General features: G+C 34.0%; 1 protein-coding gene across 9 annotated transcripts in view; it reads left to right on the top strand.

Annotated features, from left to right (window-relative positions):
* DLG2 (discs large MAGUK scaffold protein 2) overlaps positions 1-15,209 on the top strand; it is a 1,520,398-nt gene that overhangs the window by 1,479,010 nt on the left and 26,179 nt on the right. For 4 of the 9 annotated variants that reach the window (XM_031963717.1, XM_031963716.1, XM_031963715.1 and 1 more), the window contains one exon: positions 8,788-8,833. In XM_031963717.1, coding sequence (XP_031819577.1) covers positions 8,788-8,833 — 46 coding nt within the window. Of the gene's footprint in view, positions 1-7,778; positions 7,879-8,787; positions 8,834-13,680; positions 13,723-15,209 lie in introns of all 9 variants that reach the window. The other 5 variants (XM_031963712.1, XM_031963718.1, XM_031963719.1 and 2 more) reach the window with 2 other exon arrangements.

The raw sequence follows: 15,209 nt of genomic DNA, 5'->3' as shown, positions 1-15,209 counted from the left end.
AAAATCATAGAATCAAATAATCAGGGAACTGAAGGAGATCATAGAAATAATCTTCAAGGATATCTCTACTCATGCTATCTCCACTCCATTATGGCCATCATCTCCACTCCCTCATCCCTGTTAATGGACTCTGTCCTTGGAGCCATTTTGAACCTTAATAGTCTTAACTATATCTTACTCATCTCTTGAGCTCATTTGAACTTCCACATTTCCAGTTGGCCTTCTCTCACCACATAGCTCTTCTTTCAGGACTTGGAATCCTAGACCTGATACTTATTATCTAGATTGACTATCAGGAAAGAGAAAACAAAGATAAGAAAGATATGACATCTGCTGGGTCCAAATACCCTATAGTCCCACTTTTTAAAACATATCTTAATTTACTATATGGCATGTTTTTCTCATCTTTTCCTCATGATGCTTTAGAGCTGGAGATAGACTAGACTAGGCTAACTCTCATTTGTCAGTGAAAAAACTAAAGCCCCCAAATCACTCTATGGGACCAGCATTGCAATTCAGGTTGCCTCCTGAGTACATTAGGAGTTAATTGACTCCTAACTCCTGGCTCTTCTGACTTACTTTTGTTGATGGCTTTTATTACCAATGATGAAAACAGAGTACCAAAGTTTATTACTCATTTAGCTTCACACCATTTCATCCTATTATATATTCACCTTCAAGTCCTACAATTCATTAATATTTCTACTTAAATCCTCAGATCTATGAATTCATTTTTATAGGTGTTTTCTCCACTGAGACACATCTCAGCTTTTTCACTTCTCAGTAAATGGTCTTTCTAAGTTTCTGTGGTCAAAAAAAAAATCCTGATTATCTGATGGCCACCATTTTTGATGCTGCCCTCTCTGAAATTAGCTTGGCTGATGCTCAAAAAATGACTATTTAATCTGCCATTCGGTACTATGCTTGAAACCTTTCAGAATGGCAGGATCATACATGGCATTATAAGCTAGTTATTGGGCCTGAAAAGAACACTGCAGACACCTTAGCCAAACACCTTCATTTTATAGATGATGAAACTGAGACATAGAGAGGTGAGAATGAGGCTCACCCAAAATCATACAGACACTAAGTGGAAGAACCAGGATTTAAGGACTTGTTCATCTTTTGGGAAGGAAACAAGCATTCACTAAATCCCTGTGATATAATAGGTGGCACTATAATACATAGAGTACTGAGTATGGGGGCTGGAGTCAAGAAGACTCATTTTTCTGAGTTCAAATCCAGCCTCAAATACTTACTAGTTGTGTGACCCTGGGCATGTCACTTAATCCTGTTTCCCTCAAATTCCTCATCTGTAAAATGAACTGGAGGAGGAAATGGCAAACCATTCTAGTCTCCTTGCCAAGAAAAACCTAAATGGGGTCACCAAGATTCAAACACAAGTGAAACACTTCAACAACAAAATGGGGATAATATTTTTTCTCACCTGCTTCCCAGAATGTTGTAAATAAAGTACTTTGTAAAATTTAATTCATTAGAAATATGAGTTAAGTAATACTGGAAAATCCCGCTATTATACATTTTAAAAGACAGCTCTAGAAGCCTGGGGTTCTACTATCTTAGTCCAGAGAACTTGGGATTCTTCTATCTACTTCCACAAGAATTACACTTCACCACACTGTGGCCCTCTCTCCCAAATCCCAAAGAGGATCCAATACAATTGCAAAGCCTTGAGCTAAAAGGATTTAAGGGAATATTTTCCTCTAAATATCAACTCCAGTGATGAATAACATGCTGAAAGCAGAAACAAAAAAGCTGGAAAAGCACATTAGAGAAACATTACAGATTTTCAGATGGGGGTTAGCTGAAAATTGTCAGCAGACTTGCCATTTCTACAGATGTGTTAATAAATTCTTCTCCAAAGGCATTTATCCTATATGCTTCAGACTTCGTTTCTGATTATTCCAGGCTCCAGTTATCTGCAGTCAGAATAATAAGTGAGTAAACTATTAAAGCTCCTGGTGTGTGTGTGTGTGTGTGTGTGTGTGTGTGTGTGTGTGTGTGTTTCCCTTTGAAAGTTCCATTTTTAGCCTCTCTCTCTCTCTTGGTTTACTAAACTAAAGTTACTCTTTTAGGAGGTCCACATTAGCCATTATTTGGGTGTTTAGTAAAGGGATGCAGGAGACCATTTAGTTTTTAGAAGTGTTCCTAGCTATAGACAAGCAGCTTGTATTCATAGCATATGATTATATGCAAATAGCACAGAAGGATTCAGGTTCTTTCTAACCTTGAAATTTTCAAATTCTTTATCTCATTCAGTATTTGTTAACTGCTTAGCTTATACAGTTTGCGACAAGTTCTGGCAAACACTTCATGGACTCTTTCATCTGAAATGAGCCTTCCCCATCTCTGAATGCCAACTGCATGTTTTACATATATATATATATATATTATAAATTTTGACTTGACCCAAAAATTTGGTTGAGAATGAATGAGAGAAAAGATTCATGAGGAATGTAATTTCCCAATATTTTGAGGGATTGCTTACCACGCTTGATTTCCCAAAGCAAAGACCAGCTTCAAGGTGATGACTCCTGAGGCATGTTATTATCTTATGCAATTAAAGTTTTAGAGATATATTTTCAGACTAGCAACTACTCATCCCCAGTCCACATTTTAATAAATGATGAACCTGATTTTTCTGCCTTCTCCTGTAGGCATAGTACAAAGGAAAAATTGGGGAGGATGAGAAGGAAAAGCAAAATATAACCCTGTATTCTGGATTTCCCAAAAAAAAGAAAGAAAGAATTTCAAGCCAAAATCTAACTATCTAAATCTGAAAATTCTGGGTTGTGATTTTTTAAAGAATATCTACTTTTTATCTCCATCCCCCTTTGCCAGAAGGTTGTGGCTTTGTGTCAGCTTCATGTCATTTGACATAGGAACTTGGGAGATTCTGAAGGTCAATAAAGGCAGCTGCCTCCTGCTGTAATTTTAGTGTCTGTCACAACACCAAAAAAAGTATTAAATCTAGAGCTACACAACAAGATAAACAAAAGACCCACATAGTTGACTAGAGGGGGTGCTTGTATCTCTTTCATTCTAAGACAAGAAATGTTTATGCTTCACAGAAATTAAATATACCATATTCTGAGGTTCCCCCTCCCCAGTGGTGGGAGAAGAGGAAATTCCTTTGCAAGTACTTTTCCTAATCTATTGCATTAAAGCCTGGTTTTAGTTTTCCCACTCTATAAATGCTACAAAATTTTTACGGTCTATTTAGAATGATCAGTTATCACATGGTATGATAAAAAGAACATTGCCCTAGAACCAAAGTATTTATGTTCAAAACCTTTCTCAGTCACTCCCTGTATGATTTGGTGTCTCTCATCCTTCTGGGTCTGAGTTCCTCCATCTTTAAAGTGAGGAAATTAGACTGAATAGCCACTCCCTTTACATTTGAGGCCTCCAATCCCCATTATCCTATAAAGTATATATTGATAACCAGGCCAAAAAAAAAAATACAGTTAATTCAATAGCATAACAGTTGTTGGCTTAAATAAATAAGTGCTCTGTGGCCTGTGGAAATGTAAGCAGTGAAATACAAATCAGCAGCTTTCTTAGATGACAGAATGTAATATTAATTGAAGAAAATCAAACCTTTTTTACTTTGAATGTTCTCTAAATCCCTGTATGCATCTGTGAGGAGTTGACCCTGAAAAATCTGAATGGAATTCTTAAAACATTCTCAATTTCCCCTTGGACAGTAGTTATAAAATACTTAAATCAACAGACATTCAAATGCCAACTTTTATTAAATATCTACCATAGTAAGTTATTAACTCTATCCTAGGTGCATGGTAGATGCTTGGAGGGAAGATAGGGGATACAAGGATGACAGCATCAACTCTCAAGGAACTTGTAACCCAGAGTGGCATAAGACAGGAGTCACTTATTCCATAGCATAGAATAAATTGTTATGTGAAGTACATAGGAAAAGGACAAATAAATTTAAAAGAAGTCCTAAGAAAAAAAGAGAATACTTCTAGATAGGAGCAGAGATCAAAGAAAAGTTCATATCATAAGGGGCATTGCAAGTGATCTTCAAAACTGATTTTGCAAATGATACATTTGCATTGGAGTTCCCATGTAAAGTTCTGGGATGCAGAAAAGTATGAGATGACTTTTGATAGAAGTTGCAGTTTCACAGTATTATAGGATATACCCATCTAGACATGTTCCAAAGGAGTGTCTTCATTTCTTTCAGTTAAAAATATTATTTAAAATAAAACTCCAGGCTTACCTAAAATTATCTATCATTTAATCACTTATAAAATATAATTATATTTTAACATATTATGCTTTTATAAAATTGTTTCATAAAATAACTATTTATTAAATTTGGGTGAAAATAAAATTTTATACTAGGCCTGTAATGGTTAAAGATGTATGCTTTTATAAATAGCAAAACTGCTAATTTATTACTTTCATCTAAAATGGTATAACAGATTTTGCTTTTCTAAATTAAAAAAAAAGTAAGGAGAAAGTTTATATAATGGCATAATAAATTAATATTGCAGTATACAGGAAGATTATTTTAATACAGCTCTGTAATATATGCCATAGTAATTAGAAAATTGGTCTTAGAACCAGGAAGACCAGGATTCACATCTTACCTCTGATATCCATTTAGTTAGCTTAAAGTCCTAGTGTCTCTCCCTTTCTCCCTTCAGTTCTTTAAAACTATAAATTACAACCAAATTGCCAAACTGCAATCTGTTTATAATACCAACTGTTCCTGCAATGGTGAAATCACAGGTCAGATTATAAAGGAGAATTATAAATAACAGTAACAAAAGCCCCTTCTAGTTGGGATATTTAAATGTATTGGTTAAAGTATGGGGAAATGTTTGCTTTAAAAAAATGATGCTTTAATGTTATTTTAAATATGTGAATATGAACTAAAATGATGATTTAATTTTTGTGTCTATTTGAAACCACAGAAAAACTTAATTGTTTCAATTTCATTATTTTCTCTTTAATTCCAATATGAAACGGCATTTGGTAATAAAACTGATGTTGTAGATGATTTTATTTTTGAGGTATTATTTTGTATTTTTTTGTTATTTTACAAGTGTGGTGGCCAGTATTATTATTATTATTATGTCAAAATCAGATGATTCATGATACACAACATTTTCATATTGAGAAATGTGAACACATTACATCTTGATTTAAAAGACAAGAACTGATCACAAAAAACACATTGGCATTTTCATTTGGCCCCCATTAGACCATTAATTAACTGGTTTGCATGCGGACCCAGTTGGGGGCCCACCGCCATGTCCTTTATGTTCTTTGTGTCTCCATGTTGTTCTCAGGCTTTATTTCCTGTTGGCATTGTTTCCAAACTGCATGAAACTTATTTTCTTTTTGCATGACAATCACCCATAATGTTCAAATTGAATGTCTGATGATCACAAATCATTAATTCTGACATGGTATTTTTTTGTTGTTGTTTTCAGTTACTGAAGTTTAAATATGCTTGAATTGTAAAAGTGTCATGAAACTGGAGTGATGCAAGAGTATTATTCAATTTTGTTCTATTTTGTTCTAAGTATTTTCCCTACTTAAACTGAAAATCTTTATGAGTTCCACCCCACATTGTCTCTGGATGAGAATCTGCCTCCAAATTACAAAATCTATACTAAACAAAATTTGTTTTTGAGCAAGGATGAACTCTGAGATGATGTTCTCTGTTGTCCCAAATGAGAACTTGCCACTTATTCTGTCATTAGTTTTTTCTTAAAGAACTAAAATATTCTTATAAATGGCCCCAAATTTTAGAATGTCTTGAAATACATTATTATTCCTAATGACCATCCATCCAGTCTAACCTTATAATCATATTTGCACCTAACCTCCCCTGATTTGAGTATATTTTCCTAATAGAAAAGAATATTGGGTGATAACTACATGTGGTTACCAAACTTTATACTGAAAGTATGAAGGTAGAACACTATTCTGAATGATGTATGCCTTTTACATAAATTGAACAAGTCTCTAAATATTATATTGCACAATAAAGTATACAGGAGTTATGACTAAAGAATTGTGACTAATTCTCACATTAAAAACAAGCCCAGGGGCACCTAGGTGGCACAGTGGATAGAGCACCAGCTCTGAAGTCAGGAGGACCTGAATTCAAATCTGACCTCGAACATATAACACTTCCTAGCAGTGTGACCCAGGGCAAGTCACTTAACCCCAATTGTCTCAGCAAAAAAAAAAAAAGCCCAGAACTTATACCTTTCCATGTCTGTTGTCTTTTTCAAACTCATCCCTTGAAATGCTATATACTTATTTCAGTGAGGTTTGTTGAATTCATTTTCAAAATACCTGTAATGTCTTTCAGAGATGGTCTGTAATACTTATCTTTATTCTTTATGTTTGCCCTTTTAGGGCAAATTTGATTGTTTTTAATAGCTCAGAATTATAGTAAATTTATTTTAAAAAACAGGGAAAACAACTTAAGATCATATAGTTAGAGCCAGAATGGACCTTGTACGTCAAGGTCCAAATCCTTTATTCTACAATTGAAAAAATTTGACCTGAAAACATTAAGTGACTTGGTCACAGTCACACATATTTTAAGTAACAAAGCCTAAATTTGAACTGAGGTTATCTGATTCTAAATCCATTTCCACTTTTACCACACCAGATCTACTCCTTTCATTTTATAGATGACAACGTTAAGCAAATTAACCATGGTTATACAGGTAATAATTAGGGATTTAAACCCAAGTCTTCTGACTTCCAAACTATCTGTCTTTTTGTTAGATCCATGTACTTTGCCTTACAATTCATTTGAAATCTCATATTGTACAAAATCACCAAACTGGGAAAGACCTTATTTGGTTAAGAAGAAAACAGTCAAGGCAGGATCTTAAAGTCATTATAACTTGATTCTACACAAAAACTCCAAGATTCTAATAGGAACTTTTAAGATACATGATAAATGAGCAAGAGAAGTGTTATAACAGATGATTGAACTCACAAGAAGTTCTAAGACCATCCTGGGCAAGGAAAGCATCAGTGAAATAAATATTTAACTTGTCAAGGTGACTACTTTAAAAGAAGAGAACACTCAATTGGTTATAATAATTCTGGCATGTTTATCATTGTCCTTATATCCCTTATATGATCATTTACACTTATGAAGACTATATTTCTAATGATTAGAATTCTCTTCAACTGTTCACATTGTGAATTCTTGATTTAGTAATTACTGTTGGTACCTTGGAACAACTGCTTCTCCCTTCAGTCATACATATGTCCCTCTAGGCCAGAATTTCTTCATCTATAAAATAAGATGTTGAAATACATCATCTCTAAGTCCCCATCCAGTTCTATAAATCTCAAATTCACATTCTTGTGAAGTTTCAAATATTTTTAAATATTCTAAGATTTTTTTCCAGTTGAAAGGCTTAATTTCTCATCCTGAAACATGCTTTAATTTTTAAAAAATCATTCTAATTCTTTAGAGAAACTTTTTCTATTTCTTAAAGTGTTCACCAGGAGAGGCCTTATTCTTGATGTCATCAGTGATCTAGTATTTTTAAAGGGGTTGCTCGTCAAATTTCCCAGGTCTTTCTGTTAAAGAATGACTCTTTGGTGATACCCCACAATTATTTTTGAAAAACCCAATTTGTATCACTGCAGTTGTCTCTACTTTTACAAACTAGTTGTTTTGTCAGCATGAGCGTGACAACAATTAGACGTCCCTGTTTTTGCCCCATGCCTTTTCTCCTTCACAGTCATTCAATGACAAGCGTAAAAAGAGCTTCATCTTTTCACGAAAATTCCCATTCTACAAGAGCAAGGAGCAGAGTGAGCAGGAAACCAGTGATCCAGAACGTAAGTAGACTCTTGGAGACAATGTCACACACAGCACATGCACAGCCGACTTTAACAGGAAGCACAACACCAATGGCACAACTTCCCCCACATGTCTAGGCAAACAAACAGGACAGGTGAGGCAGGCAGGTGAGGTATTACTACTGTGACCAGTGATTGACTGCTTTCTGGATCTAGCTCATGCTCTATTTCTTTGGAATGTCATTTATTACTCAAAAAAAAAAATTGGGGGGGGGCGAGACTCATTGAAATTGTGTATTGGACTCTTGGCCACATAATACCTTTGTTTGGGCTTGCATTTTATCCATTTGAATCCTCAAAAAAAAAAAATGGGATAATCTGATCCAAATTGGGACAGAATACTGGTGTATATTTCTGCATTCCTATTTTGGAAGGCTAGTCAAAGGTTTGCTCATTATCTCTGTTGGTAATCAACATCTAATATTGTCCAACTCCTTTTTTTGTTTTGTTTTGTTTTATATCAGGAATTAAATTTAAGTCTTCTCAGAAGTTTGCACTTAATCATAACTAGTAAATCTCTGGATTTGTTGTGAAAAATCTAAGTAGAACTTGATTGTTTGTGCACTTGGCATATTTTGTGTAGTGTTGACTGGGCTCCATTTGCTTTTGCTGGAATTTCATTTGTTTACATCATTTTACTTTTGGAGCTCTGATTTTTCTTGGGAAAAAAAAACCAGAGTGAGTCTCCAACAGCAGAATTTGGGGTGAAAGTTGTTTCCAAAAAAAAAATGAGAGAGAGAGAGAGAGAGAGAGAGAAAGCAAGGATCCAGATTGCTTAGTCAACATGGTCTGTCATGGTAGTATCCATTTCAATTCCACTGACTTCTTCCTTCCTCTTCTACGGCTGTTCTTCCTCTCTCATTGCTCTCTCTGGGGACTTCCATGCAGGACATCCCCGGATTAGGTGACGACGGTTATGGAACAAAGACTCTGAGTAAGTTCCCAGGAATGGTCACTGTAACTTTCCTTTTCCTTCTTTTCCTTCTTTTTCTTTTTCTTTTTTTTTTCTTTTTTTTTTTTTTTTTTTTTTTTTTTTTTTTTTTTTAATAATTTCTTCCCTTCTCCTTTACTTTCAGTTTGACTTTTATTTCTTTTCTGAGGTCCTTTTACTCCTAGCATGCACATGAGTTTCATTTGTAACCCAGCTGTGAATGCTCCCCATTCTATCCCCCACCCCAATAGTTTTCAGTTGTTTTGTTCTGCATGTCAACATTAAACCACATAGTGTGGTAGGCACTCTAACTTCTGTCTTGGGGAACACCTTCCATTTTCAATCATGTGGTGCTCCCAACATGGTCCCTGATGCACATGCTTGCATCACTTTCTCTGCTGCCTAGTAGCCTTTCAAAGAGGAAGAACCCACATTGACTGGAAGAGCAACCAAAGGGTTCTAGAACATTAGAGTAGAAATGTAGTTTGTGTTTTTGCTTTGGTATTTTCACAGGGGATTATTTAATTGAATTCCCCATTCCCGCAGTTGGTTAGTGCTGTGCTATTTGCAGAAGTCACTGTTTCTTAAGTAAGGGGGACATGAATTTGCGGAAAGTAAATACTGAGCCATGTGATATTTCATGAACATGCTTTTGTGATCTAACCATAATTGATTTCTTTTTCTGACTTACAGTGATCCGGCTTGAAGAGTTTGTATAAAACAGTTTGGGAAACATTCATTTGTCTTTCAGTAATTTATTAACTGCATTAAATAATAATCAGATGGTCAGGTTCTTCATTTTGTGGTCTAGAGTGACAAAGCTAACCTATTAGAATTCATCTAGTCAGTAGAATTAATGTCATAAGAATGCATTAGATAGTTTCTCATTCTTCCAAATTAATAACCACACTTACCCACCATAGTACACTGCCTGATGTTTTGTTTTGTTTTTTCTTCCTTCAATGCTGATTCTATCATATAGGCAACAAATAACAGAATCCAGAAATTTTGTGACTTCTTTGCAACTACATCACATACTCAGTGTGTTTTCTTTAATAATACAGTGCAAAATTCTCAGAAGCTGTTCATTTCTTATGTTCAAAACAAAAAAGATATTGGACTGAGCTCTGTTTTCCAGAGTCACTTAAGCCAACTCTTATGATAAAACTCATCATTCATTCTCCAAAATTGCTCATCATGACACAGCTTCTCAGAAATAGAAGAGAATCAAATGCTGAGTAGTTGCTTATCTCTTTAAAGATGAAAACTTTATCTTCTGGGGTTCTTTATAAATGGGGTACTTTAATATTGGCTTGTGAAATAGACAAAGAACATGAAGTCCATTGGGCACACATCAGCAAAATCTTGATGTGCATCAGGCATAAAAATAAAAAAATCCATCAAAATTTCTTAAAATTTGAAAAATATAATATAATCACCACTGGCCTAACAACTCTAACAAACAAAAATGAAAAAGGTATGTCGATTGACATATTACACAAAATATAATTCAGTCAAGCTGAAATCAAATTATTTATATATGTATTATAGACAAAAATGATATCCAGATGGATATCTAAATTCAACTTACTGAAATTCTCCACCACCACCCCCTTGCCATATTTAGTTTTTATGTATAGACCCAGTGATATGAGAGCAAACATGGAATTTTATTCATGATGTATCTTAATTTTTTTTAATTGAATGTATAGGTTATTGTTATTTTACCAATCAGGTGCTGATTATCACATAGCAAATCACTGGAAGGTCTTTCAGAAAAAAAAAAGAATTATATATAACTTATAAACTTATATTTAGATAATAGTGGAAAAAATAAAAGTTTGGCTTCAGTCCATGTGAAGAGAAATTGATAAGAGATTTCATGGCCTTCCTTAAGTACTAAGCCATAATCTTAAATCCGGTTAAGGAAGAATTTTCTGACAGAGAAAATTGTAAAATGTTATTCCCTGGAGCTCTTTAAAACATGAAAGCAATATCCAACTATCCAGAATGCTTTGGAGCATTAGTATGTCTAATGACAAGGATGAGACACAGTTACTAGGCCATCCATTTAAGACTGTGATTCAGTGAACAATAAGTTTTGGTGAAAACATTGTAACTGAAGCTTCACTTATTCCTAGGTTCCTTTTCTTGGACCAGATCCAAAAAGTAATATCAAAGTGCCCTAGACATATTTTTTCCAGAAGACATGAGATTCAATGCAGAAAATTTTTATCCAAAAAATTCAGTGTTATTAGACTATTCCACATCTATGTGAACTTAGTTTTTAAACCTGGATTGAATATATCACATCCAGTATCCTAAACTGTAATGTATGGTTATATTTAAACTAAATTAAAATATCATTACAGATAAATAACAAATAACTTCTTGATATCTAAATTAACAGCTAGGTTTTTCACTTAATTTTTCTAAAAAGGCTTTTGTTGGCCTATTCAATTCCAAAAGGCTACATAAAAAGGCTTAAGCTTCTCTCTCTCTGCCCAGCTACATAGTGCCTCTGGGTTATTCCAGATATAATTTTATGGTTTGTCTTCTTAAAAATATTAAATAAGATGATCTTAAAATATATGTGTTCTTAGGATACCCTTTAAAATTTTATGACATTTAAATACTAAACAATTGCTAACTAATTTTTTTTATTTTCCAAGGCCTTGGGGCAAAAGTGAGGATGATACTCTATGGATCCAATTTCTGCTTTCATAAACAAGACACTTGCTTAGTATGATTTTTAACAAAATTAAGAATCTCTGCCTTTAAATAACAATCCAAATGACTGACTTAGATTTGAGAAGAATCAGCTATGTCTTATCTGCATGTTGTCATGAATTTTAACCTTTTTTGTCAACAATTTTCCTACCTGAATTAAATACCCATGATGTTTTTTATATAGTAATTAAGGCTGAAGTCCAAATTCTGACTGATACCATTAGAATGATAATGTCAGCAATAATGAGAGGGAGCTGGCTAATTTTCAATTTCAAAGAAAATAGAAATCAAACATTCATAACACTCTTATTAAGATTAGTAAACTAAGATCACTTAAGACCAGGTGCTATGAGGATTTTTAAATGTGTGCTTGATACTCTCTTGAAACTGAATTATTGTATGGCTTTTTAAAAAAAAAAATTCCAAAACTCATTAAACTTATCAGGATTTTTTTACTTTTACCTACTACATAGACATGCTTTAAATTTTGCTCTTTTTCCTCATAAAGACAATTTTCTTGTGACATTATATTTGGGAGTTGAGACTGTTAATGAATTTGATATTACAAGGGAGCCTTTGGCAGATACATGCTGTTATTATGAATTCTTGTAGTAATGACATTGTTAATTAGATACTCCTTTCAGCTACTTACATTCTATTATAAAATTAAAAGGTATATATATAATCACCCACAGATATGTATGTATATATATATATATATATATATATATATATATAGGTATATTTGACACCTCTGACCCACAATTTATAGGATTATATATTTTGAATTGTTTCTGCATTAATGGAGTCACATGTACACAAATTGGTCAGTTTGTACTCTTTTTTTCCCCAATTCCCCCATACCCAACAGTATGGTGTGCCTTGCCTAATGTTAGGGGTAAAGTTATAATCGGGGGAAAAAATGTCCAACTAAATTGCCTTTGTGTGACCCAAAGCACATACTTCCAACAAAGAAGTTTAACCTGCCAGAGACAATACAAAATATTCAATAAATTATAATATTTTTATATATAAAAAATAAAATGACATCCCACATAGGCATTAAGCCAATGACGTTACAGTTAGCCATTACTGATCTGTTGTAATTATTTATTGATGTAAAAATCTCCAAAAGTCAGATAAGCAAAGACTATGTTATCTCTAATAGAAATATTTTTGATAAGGTGACTAATTCAACAACCATAACTTAATAATCCAAATCATAAATACTAGTATAATAATCAGAAAAGAATGATGAATGGAAAAATAGGAGCTTAATTTATGTAATAACTTTGTAATAATAAATTATGTAATAAATAATTTATGTAATAAAATCTATATGACCCCAGAGATGTATTCTCTAACATGCTTTGATGTATTGGCATTAATCCATCCCTTCCCTAGGGAGCCATCACTCAAACAACTAGATCCTTAGAAGAAAACAAATAAATATGTAACTCACTAATGAGATCTTTACAAGTGACTCAATTGTTCACCCAACACTTTTACTCTCATGAATCAAAGAAGAAAATTATTTCAACCATTTTCCTCCCTGGAATTATTTATCAGAAAGCATTGGGGAAAGGGGGAAACATAAATTCTAACTAATAAAGGACCCTATGCATTAACCAGGAACTTCTACACAAAGATTAACAACTAGTTGGAAGGACAGAAGAAGATCCTACATGTAAATTGTCCTTTCATGCTAATAAGAAACATTTTCCTAATAAAAATAATCATTCCTGGACACACCAGCCTTTGTCAAAATAGCCTAAGAAATCAATAATGTGTGAACAGGACATGAATATTTTTGTTTTTTTAATATAACCCAGTAATTTTTATGTAACTGAAGAATTGGCCCTTGGTGAAAAAGGATGGAATGTGCCTAAAAAAATCCATGGGTGGGTGACTGGGTGGATGGATTCCCCCTAATACAAAGATTAAGTTTTCATCTTCACTTTCTCATGTAGCTGAGGTTTTTACAGAATGAGTTCATTCTCTCCGGCTCCAAGATCACTTCTGCTCACCTTTCTGTTGACTATGCATGACCGTGTCCTCTTTCAGCTTCAGCTGCTCCACAATGCTTGGTATCTCTTTAATTTGCCTTACTGTTCTTGCAGAACATGTTTCTTCTAATGCCAGCGATAGTGAAAGTAGCTACAGTAAGTTCTCGCTTTTGTTTGCAGCTCTTGTCTTTGGCAATGCTTGCTGTATGATCTTTTAAGTTTGGTGATGGTGTTTTGTTTGTTTTTTGAATGCCTGAGGCTTATATGACTTCCCTGGGGCAAATGGCTTGAAATGACAGCACTATTTGATGTGCAATCTGGAGGAAAAAATGTCATGATAGCCTCTTAAAAACTGGCCTGTGAGGTAGGGCTCTGGCAGAGAACCTTGATCATAGTCAGAGCCTGCTGAGGCTGCTCATCACAAAGAATATTACTTGACACAGAAGGTGGAGCATTCTATCCCCAAGACTTAGGGTTAATTTAGTGAGTGTTTCATGTCAAGTCAACTTTTTGAATGAAGCATAAACTTCCATCATCACTCTTCCCCTCTTAAAAATTTCATGGGGAGATTTAAATATTATAAATTGTGGGGGTAAGGACTTTGGGAGGAAGTATAAAGATTAGAGGTGCTGGACTAGGGCAGAAAACCTAGACCAAATCCAACCACCTTACTAAACCTGTCACTAAATTTCCATGTGCCTCACACAATTTACTAGGAGTTATTTATATGTCATGAATGAGTTATGACTTATATCATAAATTCCTATACTGGAAGCTCCATGCATAAATGAATTCACAAATTTTTCAGGTATCCATATTTTTGGGGAAATGATGAAAAAAGTCCAGTATTAGTAACTTAAAAGTGAAATAATCCTATTGGAAAATGAACATCAACAGAGAAAAAAGCAAATGACTTTCCAAAAATTCTCTTCAGTTATTTATTTGGTCAACTCAAGCCATTTGTTTATCATGTGAAGCCAGCAATCCAATTCTGAGCTTTGGGTTTTAACCAAGGTTCCATACCACCTACTTACTGGTCTTTGCTACAGTATCCAGCACAGGTAAATACTCTGATCAGAAAATCTGATTGATTTTGTCAGATTAATTTGCATTTCACAATGAAATGGGTTCTTTGGAGAGCAACTGCCAGGAACACTAGAAAATTACTGGAAGTATAAAGTGGGGCATCAATTATAACTTCTTTTCTTTAACTCGTCAAGGTTAGGATGGATTCTTACTCTCACAAACGTGAGGCTTTGGGAAATGGAGCCCTACAGGAGATGGAGTCCCTTTACTGTTCAGAATGTATCACAGAGAAAGGCTGGTTCATGCTGCCAATATAGCTATTTGAGTTAGTGAAGGGAAAAAGAAATATTATTATGGTTTGCTCTCAGCTAACAAAAGAAATTGATTTTCTTTCCTTTTATTTATTTTTTTCAATCCATGATGTCACCATCATATGGACATAGCCAGAGAAAAGAAAATGCTATTTAGGTAGATTCCAAAATCTACCATTATCTCTTTTGCCTCCTTTTAAAAATTTGCTCAATTAGCATATTAAGACAATGTCCTTCTGCATATAAACTTAACTAATTAATAAACTTCCATCCTTAACATCCTTTAAGAATAGTCCTTCAATAATA

The sequence above is a fragment of the Sarcophilus harrisii genome, chromosome 3 (genome assembly GCF_902635505.1).
Source record: "Sarcophilus harrisii chromosome 3, mSarHar1.11, whole genome shotgun sequence".
Lineage (NCBI taxonomy): Eukaryota > Metazoa > Chordata > Mammalia > Dasyuromorphia > Dasyuridae > Sarcophilus > Sarcophilus harrisii.
The sequence above is the reverse complement of the archived record's forward strand: the minus strand, read 5'-3'. Positions and strand labels throughout refer to the sequence as shown.